Source organism: Meriones unguiculatus, chromosome X (assembly GCF_030254825.1).
Source record: "Meriones unguiculatus strain TT.TT164.6M chromosome X, Bangor_MerUng_6.1, whole genome shotgun sequence".
In the NCBI taxonomy this organism is placed as follows: domain Eukaryota; kingdom Metazoa; phylum Chordata; class Mammalia; order Rodentia; family Muridae; genus Meriones; species Meriones unguiculatus.
The window spans coordinates 89858321-89881789 of record NC_083369.1 but is presented as its reverse complement, the minus strand read 5'-3'; the positions used below and the strand labels follow the sequence as shown (position 1 = coordinate 89881789).

The window sequence follows — 23469 nt, the reverse complement described above, 5'->3', positions numbered from 1 at the left end:
ATAGTATATAAAAACAAAGAGTCATTTTTTCCCTTCAAAAGTATCGATATTAGCCCCCCCCCCGAGTATGAATATTTTTTAGATTTACTTGAGAAACTCCAGCTCTATTTTTTCTTACATTCACTCATTTGTTTTGGGTGTAGGGTAACACAGGTGTGTGCAAGGTCAGAGGACAACTTGTGGAAGTCAATTCTCTCCTTACGCCTAGTGGGTTCTGGGCATCAAACTCAATTCGTCAGGCTTACAGTAAGCATCTTTACCCAGTGAAGCATCTTAAAAGACCTAAACTAGGCTCTTTATTTTTTTTCCTTTTTGAAGACCTTAGATCTTAAATTGGAGGGAAAGGGCCAAGCATGGTGGCACACGCCTGTAATCCCAGAACTCAGGGAAGCAGAGGCAAGTGGATCTCTGAGTTTGAGGCTAGCCTGGACTACAGAGCGAGTCCAGGACAGCCAAGGCTCCACAAAGAAACTCTGTCTTGAAAAACAAACAAACAATTAGAGTAAAGTCCTATCGAAATTCCTCTGATGTGTTTGAACTTATATAGTCAATGGATTAAAACATCTGCAAGCATGGTAGAACAATGCCTTGAAGTTTGAAAAGGCTTAATAACCACCATACAGAACAATTTGGCCAAGGGATATAAAAAGAAAATATAAACTCTGAAGGGCAATTGGATAATCACCATATGATGTAAAATCTTAAAAAGGCCTCTCTTGACCAACCAAATAACAGAAAACTGAAGCACCCACACACAAACCAGGAAGGCCTCACTAACTCTGAACTTTATACTAAAGCTATGGTCAGCAACTCATCTCCCTTTGATACTCCATAAGGTCTTCCTGACATATTTTTCTAGCTTCTTGATGCAGGTAGTACTGGCCCCCAGAATGTCAATGACCAGCTCCCACCCTAAAGCTATGTGATGAGACCAACTTTCTTCTAAGCCTTGGATAAGAACTGAAAATATCTTATATGAACTTTTGAGCACCAAACTTTGACCTAAGAAATAGAAACTGCAAGCACCTGAGCTTTCCTTTCACTCCACAATCTGACAGTTCTTTATCACTAAACACATAATACTAGGTGGCAAAAATCCTACATTGGCTTCCTCATTTTCACTGGAACAGGGACAGTGAGAGTAGGTGACCACCATGTTTTATGAAAATCAGAAACAAGTAAGAATCTTGTCCCCAGGTCCTAGCCCCAACCTGGGACTGAATACAGGTTACTGGATGCCACCTTTGAAACTTTACCTCTCCTCGTTGATGCCACACATGCGAATGCGGTCAGAACTGGTCCAGTTGTGCACGCTGCTGTAAAGCGGTGCTGTAGAGATCATGACAGCCACTCAACACCAGATAAGATCTGCTGTGGCCACTCCCCCTGGGGAAAGAGAATACCAAAAAGTTAAAGCTGAGAACAAGCACAGCTGCTTTTACCATCTTTTACACTGAAACATTTAAATTAAGGTAATCATCGAATCAAAATGCTATGGTGATCACTCTCACAAGCCAGCCTGCTATGGAAAATGAAGGTCCAAATAAGGAAAAGATTGCGCCAGCTTTCCAGGAATCCACATTTCAGGATGGAGATGAGGACACTGTCAATCACCCTGAGTGATTTTTAAATTATCTTCAAAGACACGTATATGTGAATGTTTGAGAAAATTCAATCTACGGCATACAGTTGAGGGACAGTGTATCTCTACATATATTTAGTGTAAGCAACTCCAGTTAGACTGCTATGCCCATACCTGAGCAGCAAGTTCAGTGAAAGACAACTGGGGGTCTTCTTCCACTGCTGCTCTATAATCTATGGGTATGTAAGGATCTGAGTGACATGGCCAATTTAAGCTCTCCAAAGGAAGCACACACTTTATTTTTAAGTCTTTCAGAAGTACTCTGCTCTGCTTCCAAGATGGTTACAATGTATCTATGTAAGATATAAAAAGCTCCCTTCAAATTAGGTGCAATGATCTTTGTACTCTAGGCACGAGCAAATGAACAAAGGCAAGCCTCCATCAAGAACCACACGTTTCTGTTCTTATCCTTTCCTATGTGTCTGTCTGCCCCACTGTGGCTCACTAAACACTTCATGGGACGTTGTCTAGTCCTTGTATTGACAACCACCACACAGTCATTTCATCTTCGACAGGAAAAGGGATATCAAGGAAAACAGTTTCATTCCAGTGAGCCTGTTTTGTTGACCTATTAGCTAAACTCATCATTCACCAAAGTTCAACTGAACAGAACCCTACAGTGATCAGACTTTTCGGATGTTCTCTGTGTTCCAAAGAAGTCACAGTAAAGTACAGTCACATCAGAGATTTGCTCCATTTATCCTTTCAATTTTCACAAATTTTTCATACTCAACATAATTCATTTACTCAACAAACATTTATCCTAGGTACTGGAGATTCAACGACTAACAAAACCTGACAAACTCATACCTGCACAGTAGTTACATTCTAGAGGGGTGGTGACAAGGACAACAAGCATATTAAATAATTCTGTGTTATAGTACATTCCAAGCCACACAACACAAAATAAGGAGCACTGGGGACAATGTCAGGGAGGAGAGGGGGGGAGTGGCTATGATTCACAATAGGGTGATCAACATGGGCCTCACCAAGAGGAGAACATTTCAACAACCTAAAGGACTAAGCCATGTTGATACCTAGAGGGAAGAACATTCTAGGCAGAGGAAAGACAAGTTCTCAAAGCAGAAGGAGGCTGCCTACTCAGATCAAGTAAGAGGCAGGAGGTCACCATGGCTGGACTCAAGGAAGTGGTAAAGAAAGAACAGCAGACAGGTATATACCCATCCTCTTTTTTTACTTCATCCTCACCCCATCTCTGTCCCAGCCAGGGGGCTCTGTTGCCCTCCTCCATTTTCTTTATATTTGTCCTCTCAAGCCACTCCTGGCTCAGTGCTGGCTGCCTTCTCTGCATGTGGTCCTTTGGTTATCCACCCCAGAAACCTGGATGTGCACAGAAGATGAGTCCCTCCTCTTTTTCTCATTTTTGCTCTCAATCTCCTTTTGCTCTTCCTCACTCTCATTTTTCTGATTGTTCTCTCAGATGTCTTGCACTCGCTCCCCCCTTTTTGAGAACTCTAAGCACAGCCTCCCTCAATTTCCCTTCCTGCCTCTCTTCCCAGACTCCCTTACGTAATCTCTTCCTCCCCATTTCCATTTCCTCTTCCTCATCCTCTTACTTATTCTTCCTATCTTTCCCACCTTTCTGTCCCCCCTCATATCTTTCTGCCTACCCCCCATTCTTCCTTCTGGGTCTTTCTGTGTGTCTCTTCACTGTGTATGGCACTCTTGCCCTCCATCTCTCTCAGCTCTCACAATTTCAATTTACCCCTAGATGAACTGGTGACTGTCACATCTACGTCTCTAGTACTGACCTCTCTCCATAGGCCCAGACCAGAATTCCAAAGGTCAGCAACTTGCCGTTACATGGATGTCCACCAAGCCTTTAAAATCCAACAGATCTCAAACTGGACTCATTACCCATTCCCATAAATGTACTCCCTAGCCCACCTTGCCCAGTCACAGCATGCTTCCTTAGTTAATAGAACTACTGTCCTCTTACTTGAAAATTCGTCAATCCCTCTTCCCATCACTCAGATCAAATCAGGAGTCAAGTCTTGATAAAGCCATCTCCCTCTCTCTTTCTGCCCCTCTTGCCACTGCCCTGGTACAGACCTAAATCATCTTCATCATCGTACCCCAGAAATATTATACTGTCCTCTCAACTGTTCTCTCAGCCTCCCATTATTTGATTCCACAATCAGTTCATCTTCTGAAATGCTGCTTTGATCAGACCTTCCTACTCTCATCAAAAGTCATCAGAATCAAGTCAGTACTCAAGCCAGAATTCTTAGGACAGTCTTTAGGGCCCTTAGGACCTGGCCTCAAACCTCCTCTGCTTGCTCCTCTTCTGCTGCATCATGCCTTTTGTCTGCCATCCTAGTCATTCCCAGCTCCCAGCCATCCAGTTTCAGGATTCTACTGCTTCTTCACTCTAAGATGGTCTCCCCCTGTGCCCCTTCTTCCCCTCACTATCATCCCTCAATGCCTAGTTTAAATGTCATTGTGTCATTCTCTTAGCTGAGGCCCAAGAACCATTAACCCCTCTCTTTCTGGTCCTTAAAACATTTCCTTCTTTTCTCTGGCCTACCACTGGTTCTCTGCTGTGAGTTAGCTGGGTATACATAGCAGGTTTGTCTCTGTACCACAGGATCAGCTACTACAGTTACTGAATAACAACTTTTTCCCCTTTTGGTTCCTCTGTAATACTTTACACATAATAAGGACTCAGTAAATACATGTTATATGGGACTAAATTCTAGATGAGAACTGAGGTAGAACCAAAATGAAAAAGCCTACCATGCTTGCTAAAAAAATAAAAATAAACACATGCATTATTTATAGTACACTTTTCTCAAAGCAGGATTCTGCCTCAGTTCACCATCTTTGTCCTATTTAGCACCTCCGTAAATTGCAAGTAGCTAATGTATATACAAACTCTGTAATGGTCCCATAAAGTAGGGATTGACCTCCTGCTCTTACCTCTCTCTTACTGTCGAAAACCAGTTTTATCTCCACTTGCAATCCAATTCCTTTACTCCATATAAATATGTAATTTTGACCTTTTCTTTATAGAAGCTATAGTATATCTAGCTTTCCCATTAATTAAGAAGAAAAATAAAATTCTTAATATGTGTTAATTTTTAATATGTTTGGAGAGTCATAATGCTTTACCTTTTTCTGAAGGTTATCTTTTAACATAACTAACATTAGGGTAATTTTAGAAACATTTTTAACAAAGACCCCATTTGCTAAGCTTAGTGGTGCATATAATCCAAAGAAGACTGAGAGTTCAAGCAAGAGTCCATTCCCTTACCATCTTTGTTAATGAAGTTTTGGTCATTTGTTAGAATATCTTGGAATATCCTCAGATTAAAAAGCAATGGTTTGCCAGGAAGTGGTGGCACACACCTTTAATCCCAACACTAGGGAGGCAGAGGCAGACAGATCTGAGTTTGAGGCCAGCCTGATGTACAGGTTGAGTTCTAGGACAGACAAGACTACACAAAGAAACCCTGTCTCAACAAACCAAAAAAGAAGGAAGAGAGAGAAAAAAAGAAAAACAGGTTCTGCTTGCTAGCTAATACACCAGGTACTTTTTCATCTTTTTATCTAGGAAATAGAGGAGTTAGGCAACAGAATGACCTACTCTTGCTGTAAGATGAATTTCAACATCAGGTACAAGTTTTAGTAGCCACATAAGTATCTGTATACAGCAGGTACTTCAGTGACCATGTGATTTTCTTTTTGGGGGGTGGGGAGGATGAGACAGGGTTTCTCTGCATAGCTTTGGCTATCCTGGAACTCACACTGTAGACCAGGCTGGTCTCAAACCCTGAGAGTGGTCTGCCTCTGCCTCCTGAGTGCTAGAATTAAAAGCATGCACCACTACTACCCACCCTGACCATGCAATTTTCACTCAGAATTATTTCTGTTCTATTTCAAGGAGACTGGTTGTTTGCAGGTACAGGTCAGAAGTCAAAGGGAGATTCCCAGTGTTTGGAAACAGAACAACAGACCAAACACCCACTAGATAAAGAGCTTTTAGGCACAACAACATATAAAAGAAAAGGTAGAAGCAAAACAAATAAAACAGAAGATAAAGCCAAACATGTTCATGATGTAGTGTGTGACAACCTAGAGAGCAAAACTGACACTGGATGCCCCACCTATGTGTGTGTGTGTGTGTATGTGTGTGTGTGTGTGTAGCTATGTATACATAAGCTCAGAGGCCAGAAGCTATTGGATCCCTGGAGCTGGAGTTAGAGAGGTGGTTAAAGGCCACCTGACTTGGGTGCTGGTATGGTAATCAAATTTGGTCTTCTGTAAGAGCAGTAATGCTCTTGATCATTAAACCAGCCCTCCAGCCCTCATGAAATCTTGAAAATTGGGCATTCTCTTAAATCTTGGCTTCATAACTTTTCTCGTGATTTTATTGGAGCAGCACTCCTGACCATCTGAAGTCCATGTTGCTAATTAACAGTAGTCTTTGTGCTCAAAGAGTAGAAAACAGCATACACACAGGCAGGACACTGAACTAAGCTCCCTATATAACAAGGCAAGATTCATGAAACAAGAGAGAAAGCCAAAGTGAGCATCAAATGCTGCACTAGAAAACAAGCTTCTGCTGACAAAGTAGGAGTCAGGACTAGAACAGTCAATGCAAACTAGTGTTTCCCAAGACAAGACCACTGAGAAGCTGGTTCCAAATAGTATCTTAGATCTCAGCTCCACACATTCTGATTCAGTGAGCCTAGAATTTTTGTTTTGTTTCATCCTGTCCTATCAAGTTAGCAATCACTCATAAAGTACACAGGGAAGGTGAGAAGAAAAAAAAAAAAAAAAAAAAAAAAAAAACAACTTACAAACACACATGGCAGGCATGCTTTCACACCGATTTGCTTTCACGCAAAGCAAATTGATATTCTCATTCTCTCACCTTATTTCTCACTCTTTCTCTAATCCCAACCCACCCATCCACCCAGTAAGAACCATAAAAAGGTGAAGTTATTAAAAAGAACTTGGAAGAAACCTGGTAATGCCAAATGACCCATGAATCACAGACACAAGAATTTTCCCAGGTATCACAGCCATGTAAACGTTAAGAACAGCTGTATGACCCAAGATTCAAGTGCTGGTCACTGTCTGGAAAGCAATGAGTAGGACCACTGTAAACTATCCTCACTTTGGGTGAAGTAACTCAAAAGGTCTTATCTAACTCATGATAAGGACAAAGAAGAACACATGTTCCACAAGCTCAAAGCCAAAGTGTGCCTGAAAAAAAAAAGTTTGCCATTTAGGAGGCCTGTGTAGAGAGCAGCAGATAGACTGACTGAGATCCTAGGAAACATGTCTATCAGGTAGGCTCCATAGACTGTGTAGTCAGCCATAATGGGCACACTCAAATAGGGAAAACCAAGAGAAAAATGGATTAATGGGAGAGCGATAACTTTACAAATAGTGAAAATTGCAGCTAAGCTGAAAATGAATAGGTAGTAGAAAATGAAAGCCGTGATGTAGAGATCTGTAGGGGAAAAAAAAGAAACAACTCCAAAAGAAAGAAAATGTGCTAGAAGAGCAGGTAAACAGGGCACAAAAGAGAAGCCTATGACATATAGCAATCAAACGGGAAAAATGAAATAGGAGAACCTAAAATATTTCACCATCATGGGCCAAACTGAAATACTGTGGGGAAGCACTGAAGCATTTTTGAAAAGGTTAAAGAGAATATGTTATCAAAGGAGGTGGGGGAAAGGTTGTATATAACAAGTTCTGCCCCAAGTCAGGGTAGAGGACTTCACTACTAAGAGATGGGCAGACCTCAAATACAAAGACTTTACAAAAGGGCAGAATTCTGTTTTGAAAAGATGATGCCCAAACAAATGGACTTTACAACAATTAAAAGCAAAAGCATGGCCATCACTGCATACGAGGAAGAAAAGAATACTGAGGGAGGTAACAGAGCATAAATCAAGACAAATATTTTACACTAGTAGTGGATGATGGGTATTTGTTTATCCATTTGGGGTAGTTTTCGTTTTATTTTGAGATGAAGTTTCACCATATTTAGGCTGGGCTCAAATTCACTCTATAGGTGACTCTGGCCTTGAATACCTGATCCTCCTGCCTCTATCTACTGAACTCTATGATTATAGGTATGTACCACCATACCTGGCTTGCTTGTTGATTTTTGAAAACAGTATTTTGATATGTTTCCCAGTTTTGCCTAGTATTCATACTATGTAGTTCAGGCTTGTCTCAAACTCACAGCAAACTTCATGCCTTTACTTTCTATGTGCTTTGGTTACAGACATAACCCACCACACCCAACATAGATATTGCTTTTAAAGTTTCTAACCCTGAAAATGGTGAAATCTTCGTCCCTTTGACAGGTAATCCAGAATTGCAACCCTCTCTTTGGGGCCAAAGACCCAATTTAATGATGAACAAAGGTGGTGATAGATACATAGGTCATAACAGACTCTCTACCCATTGTATGATACCTGCCTTTATTTCTTCATAGCTGAGTTTGGCATTGAGACAGTACAAGAAAAACCCAAGATTAAGAGGGTCTCAGATAACCCAAATCTGTCAGTACTCTTTCAGACTCCTTTTGGCCCACATTGCTTATTGACCTGGAAGAAATTATGACTTCAAAATGAAGCAACCAGAAAATATTTACCTTGAAGCCTGGCCTCAAATCTGTCCTTGAGGTTATACCTATGGCCAGTAGACAGTTTAAGGAGGATGGTTGAGTCAGTGGTGACTAATGAAGAAGGAAAACCAACTTTGGGTCCTACTGTTCTAATAGAAATGCAGAGCTTTGGGTAACACTCCCTAAGAAGAAGCCGTCAAAGAAGCAAAGGAAAGGCTATTCCTACTATCCTACTTTGGGAAAAGCAGCATCATTGTTCTGCCTCCTTCCATGTGTAGTGAACAGGATATTAATACTTGTATTTTCCCATTAATTGTATACCCCAAACTTTAACCTCAATGAGAATGTTTCCATTTAAACTGTTTTGTTTTAGTGATTTCCCATGAAAGTACATTCTTATATTCTGCTCCCTATCTCCCATATCTCTATCCCCTCATCTTTTCTAGCTAATAATCAGCTATTACCTGAAACTCTAGTGGTGTAGACATGTCCCAATTGTTTTACTGTGCTCCTCTTCACACAAAGAAGGTCCTTCCACCATGTATGGTAGCACACACAGAAAGATCAACTAGAAAGTATCTACTCAGTAAGTTAAACAAGGAATAGGGACCTTTTGTGCTGTTCATTTTGTGTGACTAAATCTATTCTAACACTTTCTGGCTCATTTTCTTTTTTCTTTCTGAATATTTCCACTGGTATCTACCACAAGATATCAGACTTAGGGGGATAGTACATCCTCTTCCAAGATACATGAATTCTCTTGTATTAAACAAGAAGGCTAAGGAATTGCCTCAATATGATTCTAGCCTGGGTACCTTCATATGCTCCTTGGGTACCACCATGTTTAAAAACTGTGCTTATAAACATTTATGAGACTGGATACAAATGACTGTTAACTGTCTATTAAACACATAGGAGCTTAGTCATTCTGATGAATTTAGTTACCTCCAAAGTAGTCACCTTGGGAGGCTGGGCAGTCATCTCTCTCAGTAACTAGATGGCCAGGGCTTACAGTTTTCCGCAGAGCTCCCAAGAGCACTAACATGGAATTCTAAGAGTATTAAGTATACCCTTTCAATCTCTTTACTATTTTAAGTGCTAAATCCCATGCTTTTAGGGGTGACCTGATACTTGGAAACAGCCATAATCCATTCAGGACCATAAGTGTGGAGGTAGAAACTTAGAAATTAGGAAGATTAGGCAGAAGGATCCTTAGGTTTACGCTAACCTGGATTATATACTTAGTTCAGAGACAGCCTGAAACACATAGTGAGTGAGACCCTGTCTCCAAAAGAAAGAGAGAGACAGAGAGACAGACAGAATGCAATCAGATAGCAGCAGTATTAAACAGAGCCATCTAATCACGAATTACTGGACCTACAGCCTAAACTGTGGGAGAAACCTTAGAGAAACTTTTCTCCATTTCTCAGCACCTCAAGACACCTCAAGACCACCCCATTACATCCATTTATCACTACAACTGTCAAATAACAATATATTAATCTGTACCAAGAACTGAGCCTAACACAGAAGCACTTACAAGGACCAACGATAATAAATATTTTGAAAATGAAGTAAACCAAAACAGACGTTTTCATGGTTTCCTTACATTTTCATACCATCAGATTGTTTTAGCTTATCTAAACTCTGCTTTGATTTTTACTCTATCATTCAAACAGTATTCATTTTCATTTCCTGCAGTAAAGAAACATATTTACTCTATTTGAAAAATATATCATTAAAAAAATAACTTTATACCAAAGTCAGGCTCTAACTATAAGATTGTATACAACTGGGGCTAGAAGATGGCTTCGCAGTTAAGGAGACTCCCTGCTCTTCCAGAGAACTGGAGTTCAGTTCTTACTACCCATGTCAAGTGTCCCACAGCTGCCTGGTAACTTCATCTCAAAGGAGTCCAGTGTCTTCTTCTGTCCTCTGTAGGCACTACAGTCATGCACATGCACTCACACACACTCCACCCATATATATACACATTCACACAGAGAGAGACAGAGCCATAGACAGAGAGAGAATAAATCTTTTTAAAAGTTTTTGTACAACTTCTACATATAAGATATATAGATCAGCACTGTGAAATTAATCAGTCCTTTTATAATGCAAAGCTACTTCAGCAATACATCTACATAAATAGGGACATGTTATGAGACTGTTAATCCAAAAATAAGAGTTGGCTTTCCTCCATCTTGGTCTTCAGTGAGACCCTGAGAATATTTAGTGCATATTTCACACTCCCAACATGGGCCACTGTAAGATCTGAATCACTTTTGAAATGCTTCTATGTCCCCTTCCTGTCATAGACTATGACAGTGTCCATCTTGTGCCTTCATTTTAGTATACTGTATTCGTGATATGGAATTTTTCATGTAAAGGGGATTTCTTCTCATCTAAGTTCTGCTTTTATAAGCTCTCCTAGATCATCCATGTAATGAATATTTGGAGAGACCATTATCAGGTTACTTGTTCTGTTCTTTTACCTGAGACGAGATTACATATAAATTATGTGTATAACTCATCTGAAGTTTTTATCCCTTTTATTGCAGTGTTCAAATTCCACAATGACTCACTTTGCTCCCTATCCATAGGTTTACTTGACCCTCTCAATAGGTCTACATAAAATAAGGCACACAATATGGGCTCAATAATTAGCTTGCTAAAGTACTGGAGAAAAATCAAACCTTTTCTGTAACATACAGAGAGTAGGCACCCAGGTAGAAATAGTTAAGTATGGCACAATGGTGTATGCCTGCAGTCCCTACTCAGGACACTGAATCAGGATGATCACTTGAAGCCACAAGTTCAATACTAGCCTGGATAATACTATGAAACCTTGTTTGAAAAACAAGACAAAACATGGCCAGTGAGATGGCTCAGTGGGTTAAAGTACTTGCCACCAATCTCATGACCTGAATTTAATCCCTGGGACCCACATGGTGGAAGGAGAGAGCCAACTCCTGCAAGCTGTCATACACATGCACACACATGTGCACATGTACACATCAAATAAATAAACAAAAAAACCCAGCACTGCACGGAAGCATTCCTTTTACTACCTTGCTCTCACATGAACTCTATTCCTGCTTTATTTCTACAGTAAAGATAATCACAAAACTAAAATAAAAGTTTGTCAAGCAAAATAATAAAATCGACTTCCAACTATCTCAATATGCTACATCCACAGATAATTTTTAAACCCAGGCAACTTATGGAGTACCCAGTAGATGTGTGTTCAGGAAACAACCATAATATTTACCTAAATGGAATAAAATATGCAGGTAAATCTCAGGGGTAAGGGACAGGTAGAGAATAACAACACATTTTCTAAGTCAAACAGAAACTGTTAATTTGCCAGCCAGTCTGCTGTTCTCAATTGGCCTGTTACCTGTCTCTCCGTATATTGGCATAGCTAACACAGACCCAACTGTTGACACCAAAGTCCATTCCAGCTGCAGAGAGTAGATCTACTTTGAAGACCACTCTTTTTCCTTTACCCAGAAGTTTGGTTTGGGGAACCCAGGTTTCTTCAATATTATTTTCTCCCATTCAATCATTGATGAGCATCTTTATCACAGAAGTACATCAGTACCAGCTTCTATCAGCTTCTGTAGAATTTCCACAGACTAACCAACCATAATTTAACACAATAGTCTTTTACTAAAAGCAGGTTGGAAACCTGGCTCGGTGGCTAAGAGTATATATTAGTCTTGCAGAGGACCCTAGCTAAGTTCCCAGAAGCCACATCAGGCAGCTTCAGGGAATTTGATACCTCTGGCTTCCATGGGCACCTGTACTCATATTCACACATCCAAAGACAACACAAACAAAACACACATAATTAAAAATAAAATAAAAGGTACTGGGGAGATGGTTCGGTGGATAGGAGCACTGGCTGTTCTTCTCGAGAACCCAGGTTCGATACCCAGCAACCAGAAACTTTACCTCCAGTTCCAGGACAGCAGGCACACAAGCAGTGCACATACATATATGCAGGCAAAAACATATACACAAAATAAAACTTTAAAATAAAATAGAGAGAGAGAGCTGAGCTGTTAACATTTTCTGCTCTTGCACAGGACCTGGGTTCAGTTTACAGTTCCCACATGGTATCTCACAACCATCTGTACCTCCAGTTCCAAAGATACTGATGTTCTCTTCTGATAGGATGGACACATGGCATGCACATGGTGCACACATATACATTCAGGCAAACATTCATACACATAAAAGTAAATCTCTAAAACAAGAAAAGGTTTTAAAGTAGTATTTGAAAATTTATCAATGTAAAAATAAATGAACAAATAAAAAATGGTATCATGTGCATACCCATTCACCACACATGCATATGCATGTGACGCCCAGCAGTCAATGTTAAGCATCGTCCTGAACTGCTATCTACCTTACCTTTTGAGCTAATCTTTCACTGAACCTAGAAGTCACTGGGAAACTAACTTACTGTTTCTACCTCACCAACCCTGGGATTACAGGCCCATTACAACTCCCAGATTTTATATGGGCACTAAGAATTGACTTCAAGTTCATGTACTTGAAACTTGAACAGTGAGCACTTTGTCAACTGGACCATCTCCCAAAGCCCTTTAAAAAATAAAGGTTAGGGCTGGAAAGATGTCTCAGAGGTTAAGAGTACTGTCTGTTCTTCCAAAGGTCCTGAGTTCAATTCCCAGCAACCAAATGGTGGCTCAAAACCATCTATAGTGAGATCTGGTGCCCTCTTCTGGTGTGTAGGCACATGCAGGAAGAATACTGTTTAAATAATGAATAAATAAATCTTAAAAAAATAATAAATAAAAAATATAAAGATCACCCATACCCTAAAAGATTCCTTAAAGTTTTCACTGGATATACAGTCTTTAGTTCCTGTCCTGAAATAATAGGCAGTGTGGTGGCACAGCTGTTAAAGCAACTACCACATCCATCTCTGAGGTAAATGCAGCACAATGAGTTAAAATATTACTTCCTACCACGTAGTAAATGCTGACTGTATACTAATGAAAAGGATTATAGAGAAAAAGGGAAAAGGGCTAAGATATGTGGGTAGCAGAAAAAAATTTTTGCTTTCATTCTGCTACTTTAAGTATTAATCATGTCATAAGACACAATAAGAAATTTTAGTTCTAAAGATATATCCCATGTTAAGTACCTTAACAGTTACTATATACATTTTATCTTATAATTCTAACATCCTATAAAATAGTTATAATATAATTAATATAATACAATATAATGTCCGTTGTCTAGAAGCAAGGCTCAAGAAAGGTAGTAACTTACTTCCTGCCATACTGCTAGGAAGTTGAAGAACAAGTACTCTAACACAACTCTGTCTCCAAAGAAGTAGATTAATTTAGGATGCAAGCTCACCTGGGCATGGTAGAACCAAGGTCAACTGAGAAAAGACTCTTCATGAGAAAATATATTCAATCGCCTCATAGATCCAAGTATTCAGTGAATCTTCTCCCTGGGATCATATTTGTGCATTATACATTTCACAGAACTCAGAAAAATAAAGATCTCCTTGTTGTCATCATACCCATGCATTGGCCAAATTCTACTGTTCCCTTAAATGGAACCAACACTAAGATTTCTAGATGTGTTTTAGTAATGACGTAAGCAAATTGTTTACTAGAAGATAGTAATGAAGACTCAAACACAAAGCTGTTGTTCCACAGAATTCAGTCCTTCCCAAATATTTAGCCCAAGTTAAAATCCTCAAACCCAAATAAAGCCACATCTTGCCTTATTTAACTCTACTGGAAAAAATCTAAAAATTACTGCATTTTACAAATAATAAGCCACATCTTCAAGTTCATCACAATTCATCTACCAACCAAGGGGAAAACACAACCTTAACACTTGTCCTACAGTTTACTTAAAAATGGGGGGCAGGGATGACTGGGCATAGTAGTGCACACCTTTATCCAAGCATTTGGGAGATAGAAAAGGCAGGTAGAACTCTGAGTTCAAAGCCAGTCTGGTCTACACAGAGCCTATCTCACAAAAACCTAAATAAATAACCAACCAACCAGGGTATTCTTTCCTTCCCTGTTTCCCCCCATCCCACCTCCTACACTCAGGATTTTTTTCCTCATTGTTCCTTAACAAATATGCACTTACTCTACTACAAATGATCAAATTTTACATGTTTTATAAGGAGAGCTTTTACTGCTTAAAAAAAAAAAAAGGAAAACTACAAGAGCTTATTGGGATTATGGGGGCAGAAACAAAGCTAAGTATTCCTCTTAACCAGAACACAACTTTAATTCACTAAAGAACATCTTCGACATAAAAGACCATTTTAAAGTTATGAACAGCAGGAAAGAATATGATTTAGAAAGAAGACGATTTCCTATGTTTTACGGACTGGTATGAATAATGCCTGGCTCATATAAGAGATCATATAAAATACTACCTGAGAATCCTCTAGAGACAAAAAGGTAGATTGCTTATTTCCTCCCTCTTTAGCTGTCCTGGCACTAAAGATTCAAACAGACACAGACTGACTTCCAATGCTAACATTAAGAAATGTCCTTTCATTCTAAAACAAAAACAAAACAAACAACCAAAAACAAAAACCCCTCAGGTCCTTCACATAATCATCAGTGTTTTCTCCCCCTTTTGTGTCTCATTAGTAACAGTTTTCACTTTCTCTACTCTCTCTATTCCCCTCTAGTGTTCATTTTCCTATCCAAACTCAACATGGAATTCCTGCCGTGGTTTTCTCAGAGGCTAACTGGTCCTGGGAAAGCTCTAAGCATCTAACAGCCAAACTAATCAGTCTAATACTGCTCCACCTAGAATCCACAAACCAGTGTAAACCTAGTCTAGTCAAATCCTCATTAGCCTCCTCTTGGTGCCCTTAACACCACCCTTCAATTCTGGTCCAAGGCTCTCAGGTCCCTGTTCTTTATTCTGTTTGTTTCTGCTCTGGAATTTTTATCACTCAGCTCCTTATAGCTGGGATTCCTCCCACTTACAGGCTGGGAAAACTGGTGTATTCCCACTTTCTCCTATTCTCCATTCTTTATCTGGCCAAGACTCCCTTTTCCCATTCAGAATCCTTACATTCATTTGGATTTCCTAAGAAACATTTCAGCTTAATCCCAGCTGCATCTGTTTCCTGGATCCTCCCATAGTAGTGGCTAGCAAAAATTAATCTTTACACGCAATGCCTACTTTGAACAACACCTGAATGCCTCTCTCCTATAGCTCTATTAATCTGCTTTTCTTTCACACTGTGGGTTTTTTGTTGTTTGTTTGTTTGAATACTAAGGCTTAAACCCAGACCATCGCACATGCTAGGCTAGTATTTTCCATGCCCCGACCATACTGGACATTTTTAATTCTTAATAAGGATACTACCTCTACTTCTTTATGGGTAAATATATTTATATTTCTCTCTAAATGCCAGTTTCTTCCTAGCCCTATTGGTATCCAAGGTCTTTTTTAAAAAAAAAATCATTTTGTTTTTATTTCTTTATTATTTATATGGTATTATGCCTGCATGTGAGCCAGGAGATGTGAAGAGGGAACCAGATCTCATTATAGATGGTTGTGAGCCACCATGTGATTGCTGGGAATTTAACTCAGGACCTTTGGAAGAACAGCCAGTGCTCTTAACCTCTGAGCCATCTCTCTAGTGCCCAAAATCTTTCTTACTCCAGCCTTAGCAATTCTAGCACTAACCTGTAAAGAGCCCTAAGGGTTTGTCAAACTTTTTTTGGAAAACACTACCCCAGAGATTTCAACTTACTGCTTTCTTCTTAGGTAGACCTGACATGGGAACAATGATGCTCATCTTCCTTTCTCTTTTCACTGTTCTACAGACCCTCTTCCTGACTTCTTTTGCCTTCCTTCTTTCTGTTTGGTAAAACTTTTTCTCTCAGCAAAGCTCCTCCCTGAAGCCTCCCAGATTAATCATGGCTTGAGCTCCTCTGCCACCTTTACCAAGCACTTACTTGCCTGTGGAGTGAACTGCATCATGAATAAGGCACAGATATACATCCCCAGAGAAACCTCTTTTCCTTCCTAAGAGCCTCTAAGCCAGTGAGAAAGAAAAGGATCTTCTCCTACTTCACATATCCTCTCTACCATTCCCAGCAAATCAAAGAACAGCCCGATCCCTAAGAGTACTGTTGGTGCAGTCCCAATTCTTTTAGAACTTCCTCTAAAGTTGCTAGAATTCACTTAGCTTTCCTCTGCCCTGTTCCAACAATTAGCCATCCCTTCCTTATTGCTCTAATAAAGAACTAGTCTATTCAACCCAGATTTCTGCATCCCTTCCCCTTACTCTGTCAATTAGGTAGCTAGTTCTCTTCATCTCAGAATCAGAATGCAAAGAAATCTACATACTCTTCCTTCAAATCTGGTAAGAGAATCAGACTTTTTTTCCAGGACAAGGTTTCTCCCTGTAGCCCTGACCATCGGGTACGCATTCTGGAGATCAGGCTGGCCTCAAACTCAAGAGATTTCCTTGCCTCTGTGCCCTGAGTGCTGGAATTAAAGGGGTGTGCCACCATTCAAGAAACTCAGACTTTTAAAAGTGAGTTTAGAAGCTGGGTGTGGTGGCACACACCTGTAATCCCAGCACTCTGGAGGCAGAGGCATGTGCATCTCTGTGAGTTCAAGGCCAGCCTGGTCTACAAAGTGAGTCCAGGACAGCCAAGGCTACATACAGAAACCCTGTCTGGGGGGGGGGGGGGCGCAGGCAGTTTAGAGTGACTTTCCCTTGATAAGTCCATACCCACAAGAGTATATCTTATTTTTGTCCCTGAGGGCCTCTCTTTTCATTAATACCTGCTTTTAAGTGCATGTGAAAATCCCTTTTAACAAAGTCAGTTTTAATAAGCCTCTGTGCCAAAACCTGTGGTTCCCATCTTCCAGATTGACCTCAAGACAATTTCCTCAGGTACAAAAATATGCCTGCTACCAATATCCTAATAAACTACTCCAAGATGCCTATGTCACTCCTCAAGTGTACTTCAGATTATATTAACTTGATTTACCAAGCCCCCTATTGCTCACTCAGTCGTTCTTGCTACTTCTGCTTCTCTGTCAAATTTTTACAGGCTCCTTATCAACCCTTCACTTCCTTTTGGATCCTCTGGGTGATTCTTGGAATAGGATTATGCCCTTTAATCCCCAATTGGATCATGAAAGTTTCTTTCCTATAAACTGTCATCTTCAGTACCACTAAGTGATATCACATTCAATTTGAGTATCCTAAAAGGCTGCCAAACCATCCTTAACTATGCCACCTACAGTCTCTCCAATAAGAAAGGACCCTCAATACCATCATTCAAAGACAGGACATACTAAACAGAACAGCATTAGATAGCCACTAAAAATATAACTCCCTTTCATCATTAGAATTTTATTATGAACCTAATCAACTCCCAACTCCAAAATCATACCCGTTTCTTTCTCTATGAAATGTTTCTACAGTGTGATTCTGAGAACTAGCCTTCTAAGTTGAAAGAAACATAGGACTAACACTTGAAGGCTTCAAGTGTACCCCAGAAGTCTGACCAACGTTATCTGCAACTGTACTTAACCCCTGTGTCATGGGAACGACCTCCAAATCGCCTTGAGAGTATTCATCTGTGGCTTGCTTTACAGGCCCGCTTTACTCATGCAAAGAGCCCCCAAAACGCTGAGCTAGAAGAATGCTCACCAAGTAAAGCCTGTCCTTGCTGTCTACTCTAGAAAAACAGCAAGAATGAGAAAGTATCACCACATCGACAGTTTGATCAGGCAACCTTGAAAATTTCAAAACAATGAAACAAAAACATAGTGCTTCTAATAGGAAGGATAGGGGAGGCTTGAGTGGAACAGAAAGGCACCCCCACAGGCCTGTGGTGTTGGGCCTCCTGGGTTTGCAGCGCGTGTTTCCCTCCAGTCTTTCCCCTCGACCACATTTTTCAATACAACAGTCTTCTGCACCCCCATAACACGAAAACCCTAGCCTTGGTGCAGCCGGCTCCTCCCAGCCTTGCCCGGACTTCCCTCTGGTCCAGCCTTCCCCTCCTCGGGACCCCGAGGAGGAGGGGCCCCTCCACCGCCCAGTTCACCTTTCTATCCCTTTTCTGGCTTCTGGGTGCCCCCGCAGGGATCCAACCCGAAGCGAACCTCCCAGAGCCAAGCCCACGAGGCCCGTCGCGGGACCCCCCGCCCCCTTTCCTTCTCCCAGCACCTCGTCCTCCACGCACCGGGCCCCCGAGGCTCCTCGTCGTCGTCGTCGTCCTAGCTCGTACCGCCCCCCGTCAGGGACTCCACCCCCAGCCTGCCCCCGCCCGCAGAATGGCCCCCTCCCCACCGCGCGCCCTCTGCCCCGGCACGGGACTCCCTTCGGCTTCGGTTCCCCGCCCAGAAGCGGCAGCGGTGGTGGCGGAGGCAGCGGCAGCAACGGCGGCAACGGCCCCAGCAGGAGCAGCAGCGGCGGCGGCAGCAGCGGCAGCAGGGGCAGCAGCGCCACCCCGGCCCCGCCCCACCGCCCGCCGGAGCTCCACGCCCCGCCCGCCCCGCCGCCGGACTACTCCCCCTCCCCGAAGACCACTACCAAGCACCCCCATTCCCTGGCCACGATCTGCTCGAATCCAGCTCCACTGGGCCTGCTGTCCATTCCTCAAGCCCCTTAGGCAGCGGGGTGGGAGAACCCTGGGGTTCGTGGCCATCCCTCGCCCTCCCTTTCCAAGGGCCAGGGGATTGCCCCTGATCCCGAAATTCGGCCCCATAACCAGAGCCTCCTTCCTTTTCAGCCTTGCAGACCACTATCCTCCAGGCCTGGCGCGAAGCAGGTTGAGGGCTTGCAAGCCGGGTCTCCCACCAGGCTTGCCGGGGCCAGTAAGAATTGCCCCCATCCTATCCTCCTTCAATTTGAGTACCCTCCCCACCCCGTCTGGCTCGGTAGCCCCCGCCCCTAGAGCGAGGGCAGCAAAGCCTGGGCGCTCCGAAGTCATCCCCCGCCTTTTTTCCAGGGACTTGGATAATTGCCCCTGCCCCCATCACAGCACTCCCACTCCCGAACCCAGGCCCCGCCGCCACCTAGGGGTACCCCTTACCCTATGGTTCCTTCACCCCAGAACAGGGGAGAAAGCAACCCTGAAAGAGCACCCGCCGCACCTCCACCTCTAGGTTGGAGGGCATTTTCTGCTGGTCTCTTCAAGACTTCATTACGGACCCCCACCCCTCCACCCCACCCCAAAAAACAAGCCCTTTCTCGCCCTGCCCTGTTGGCCAGGTTCCCTTTAGATCCTTGGATCCCTGGATCAGGGTTTGGGGCCAGGTAGTTCCAAGACCGTAACCTCCACCTCCCTTTCTGTGGAGTGGGGTAATTCCTATGGTTAACACCCCCCAGGATCTACCGACCCCCGTTTCCATGGAGACCCCCGCCTAGCCGAGGGAAAGACTCTCTTGGATCATGGTGAACAAGTCTCACCTGGCTAAAAGAGAAGGAGGTCGAGGAGGAGATAGGGCAGGGCAGGGATGGGGTACTAAGGTTGGAAGTGGAGGGGAGCTGTCCCGAAGGGAGGGGCGAGGACAGAGGGAGCTCGGGGAGCTCTACGTCCGGGGACACGGAGAGGACGGCAAGCTGAGAAGCTGAGGGTAGAGGAGTGGACAGGGTTGGGGAAAGGCTTAGGATAGAAAGAAGCGGGTGGGAGAATACGAAAAAGCTGGGGAGTCAAAAGGGGTGGAAGGTTGGGGAAGAGAGAAAAAAGACGCACCTGTTCCCGGGTCGGCTCCGCAGGGAGGCTCAGGCCGCCACCCGAGCTCCCTCTCACCCTCTTTGAACCACCACCCGCCTAACACTGCCGGGATCCAATGCCCCCTCCGCCCCTTAACGCCACCGACCTCCTTCTCCTCTCTCGGCGGCGGCGGGCGGTCGGACTCTAGGAACTGAGAGGAAGAAGGGAGGGCTCAGCAAAGCAGAGGAGAGCCACACACTGGCAGAGCCTTGGCGAGCGAGAGTGAGGGGGAGAGCGGTGTGTGTGTGTGTGCGCGCGCGCGTGTGTGTGTGTGTGAGTGTGGGTCTGTGTGTGTGTGTGTGTGCGTGTGTGTCTATGTGTGAGCAAAGCCTGGTGGAGAGGGTGCCGGTTGCAGGGCTCGACGGGTAGTCGAGTTCGGCCTTGTTTGCGGGCGGTGCCAGCCAGCGCATCTAGAGACTACAACTCCCAGAATGCTGCTTAGGCGAGGTGGGGTGGGGAGGAGGAGGCGAAGGGAGGGAGCAAGTATGAGAAGGAGGGACTAAAGCTGGGAGCAAGCGGCGGCGAAGGGGCAGAGCCAAGCAGCCCCGGTGACACTGGGAGGGGAGGGGAGGGGAGAGGAGGAGGAGGGGATCGCTGAGAGAACCGAGCGGATTCCGGAGAGCTAGGCAGTGGTAGCTGTAGCAAGCTGGGCAAAATGACTCCCAAGGAAGGTGGAGGCACTCAATCCGTGGGGCTCCAAGAGCTCCACGCCCGCCACCTCGACGACCCTCAAGAGGGAGGTTGAGGAAGGGGGATGATCAGGGCGCTGAGGCCAGAGGGTTGGTTGTCTCCCTTCCAACATTCACCTTAAGCCCCGACCAGACTTTCTCAGGCCACTAGTGCCAGAACCAGTGTACAAACCACTCTTTGAACCATCCTCAGATCTCCCCTGCCCCCAGGACCACAGAGCACACGTATTCAGTACCCTGAGGGAGACTCCCCTTGCAAGCAGGGTGTGACTCTTTCATTCTTCCCGCACCCCCCACCCCACGTCTTCGCCAACCCTCCATCTCCTTTCCCGGAACCCTCCCCGAAGCTGGGACTAGCCTTTCTCTCCCCACCAGGGAAGAGTCTCTCTGGGGGCGACTACGCACCCCTACTCTTATACTGGGCCCCAACCCACCCTTAGCGTTGTCCCCCTCACCAAAGTGACAGTGGGGGCGACCAGAGTTGGACTGTTGTCTACTTTTCCTCTGACACTAGCTGTCCTTCGCCACGCTGACCCTACAGAAAGACAGAAAAGCACATTAATGCTCCCGTATCCCACCCTCCACAGAAATGGTTCATAGTTCATAGTAAAGTGGTTCGTAGTGGAAGTGATCTGAGAGTAAATTCCAGTCTTCAACCCCCATTCTAGTCATGAAAATCAAGGGAACCGTCCCTTTCCTTAAAAGCCATCAAAGAGCTTGGAGGGAAGGCTTAAATTATCTAAGCCCCAATGTCCACACGACGCCAAGCAATGTTACCTCGCAGAAATACAAACTAGGCTTCCCAAAAGGAAGGGAAAAAGCAGCCCCCGACATCGTTTAACCCCCAAAAGCATAAACCTAGGAGATTCGGATGGCCAAGGATGAGAGGGAGATGGAAAAGGTGCTGGAAGAGTGAAAGGCTGGTAGTGGGGAGGGTCCGCAGCCACCAAAGACCAGAATCCAGATGTTAAGAGGTGGGTGGGGGGTGCGGCATATTGCAGAAGGCGTCTTCCCGCAGTTTTCGGGGAATCGCCACGGAACACCGTCTAACACTAGGAGTTGCTTACCAGTCAATCCCCTAACCCCATTTGTGCGCATGAGGCGGCTGGAGCCCAGACGAGAAGCCCCGCCACAACTCCGCGGAAGCTGGCCTTCCCCGCCGCCGCGCTGCCTCGGGCCTCCCTCCCTCCGCTCTTGGCCGCGCAGACCTACCTTCGCCCCCAACCGGGGCCAGACCCCGTTCGCAACTCCACGCCCCTACTCCACCCCCTGTTCTCCCTCCCCTCGCCCTCTCCTCGCCCGTCCAGCCCAGCCCCTAGCGCCGCCCCGCCCTAGCGCTGGGTCCAGAGCCCAGCAAGTGCCCCGAACTCGCCCCCCGCCCCCACGCCCAGGCCAGTCGGGCCAGGCCTGGTTTCCCCCCTCTCGCTGAGCCCCGCCCCCCGAATCCACGTCCTACTTCGCCACCCAACTCGGCCCGCTTCGGGTTCGGCCTGCGCCCATGCCACTGGAGTCTGTGGTTCGGTCCGGTGGACGGTCACCCACCCCGCCCTTGCCTGGGTGCCGGCCTGCCTGCCCTTGCTAGCCCGCCCGAGCGCGCCGTCCGGATCTCGGTCTGAGTCGGGGTGTCGGCCTCGGTCCTGGCAGTGTTTGCAGCCTCTCCACGAGGGCTCGGTTCACACAAGATCCGAACCCGGGCAGGGTGGGGGCTGCGGAAAGCAAGTTTCTTTTATCCTCCCCCCCACCCCCGCCGCAGGGCCACGCCGTTCCCGCCCCCGTCACAGCGCCCCCTTCACCTGGGCAGAGCCCCCTGGCTGCTGTCGCAACTTTGCTCTTCTCCACACCGCCTGGGAAGCGGGCGAAGCAGGAGTAGAGGGAGGTGGCGAGGACGGGGGCGGTGCGGGGGGGGGGGGTGCTGGGATCAGGCCGCTGGGCTCCGGGAGGACACGTGGGGGAGGAGGGGAAGGAGGAGGAAGAAGGGGGCGGGCCTGCAGCTCTCGGGGCTCCCCCTTACCAGCCCCGGGGAAGCCGGAACCTCGCCGGGCAGCCGCAGACTCGCACTGGCCATGGGGGAAGAACTGAGCCACCTTCCCCAGCCAGCCCTCCGCTCCAGGAAGGGGAGGGTGCCGTAACGCCAGTTCGGGGTCGGAGAGCTATCGTTTTCACTCCTGTTTTATATGTAACAAGCTCTGCCCGTTTTTTTTGACTCGGTCTATGTAGGAGGGCGGGGGTCTTGCCTGAGGGGAACGCCCCCGCCAGACACCCCGCCCTTCCTCCAGGCCCCCGCTTCCCCACCCTTGGCGACCTCCGCTCGTGTTTCTGGCGCTCCAGAACTGAGGCCGCGGTCAGGCGCAGCCCCAGCCCGGGTGCCGAAGTGGGACAGGTGCTAGGCAAAGAAAAATGCCGGGTCTCGTCCCACATCGTCTCGCGACTCCGGCTTGGCCCTTTCTTCGTGGCAACCTCCCAGGCTGCAAAAACCTCGGGTTGCCCTCAGTGGACATCCCTTCCTTGGGTGGAGGTATCTGGATTGGCGGGGGACACGAGGAAGGAGTAAAGCGATGAAAGGTCTATAAAGAGGGAAGCTTGCAAGACTTGCAGAGAAAAACCTGCCTGGAAGAGGACCTAGGGCTTGGTTTCTGCCTCCTTTCCCCCTGGGCTCTGGAGACACCAATCTGAACCCCCCAACCCCCCGACCCTTCCCCTTTACCCTAACGACCGCCTGCCAGGCCAAGGGAATAAATCCTTCCTGTGTTT

At 45.2% G+C, this 23469-nt stretch overlaps 1 protein-coding gene across 13 annotated transcripts in view; it reads right to left on the bottom strand.

Annotated features, from left to right (window-relative positions):
• Bcorl1 (BCL6 corepressor like 1) overlaps positions 1–22653 on the bottom strand; it is a 64842-nt gene extending 42189 nt beyond the window's left edge. For 2 of the 13 annotated variants that reach the window (XM_060375113.1, XM_060375115.1), the window contains exons 1-4: positions 22512–22611; positions 21174–21253; positions 13650–13746; positions 1257–1386 (exon numbers count right to left, since the gene is read on the bottom strand). In XM_060375113.1, the coding sequence (XP_060231096.1) occupies positions 1257–1342 (86 nt within the window). In that variant the 5' untranslated portion in view covers positions 1343–1386; positions 13650–13746; positions 21174–21253; positions 22512–22611. The other 11 variants (XM_021662524.2, XM_021662525.2, XM_060375108.1 and 8 more) reach the window with 11 other exon arrangements.
• Positions 22654–23469: the final 816 nt, after the last annotated feature.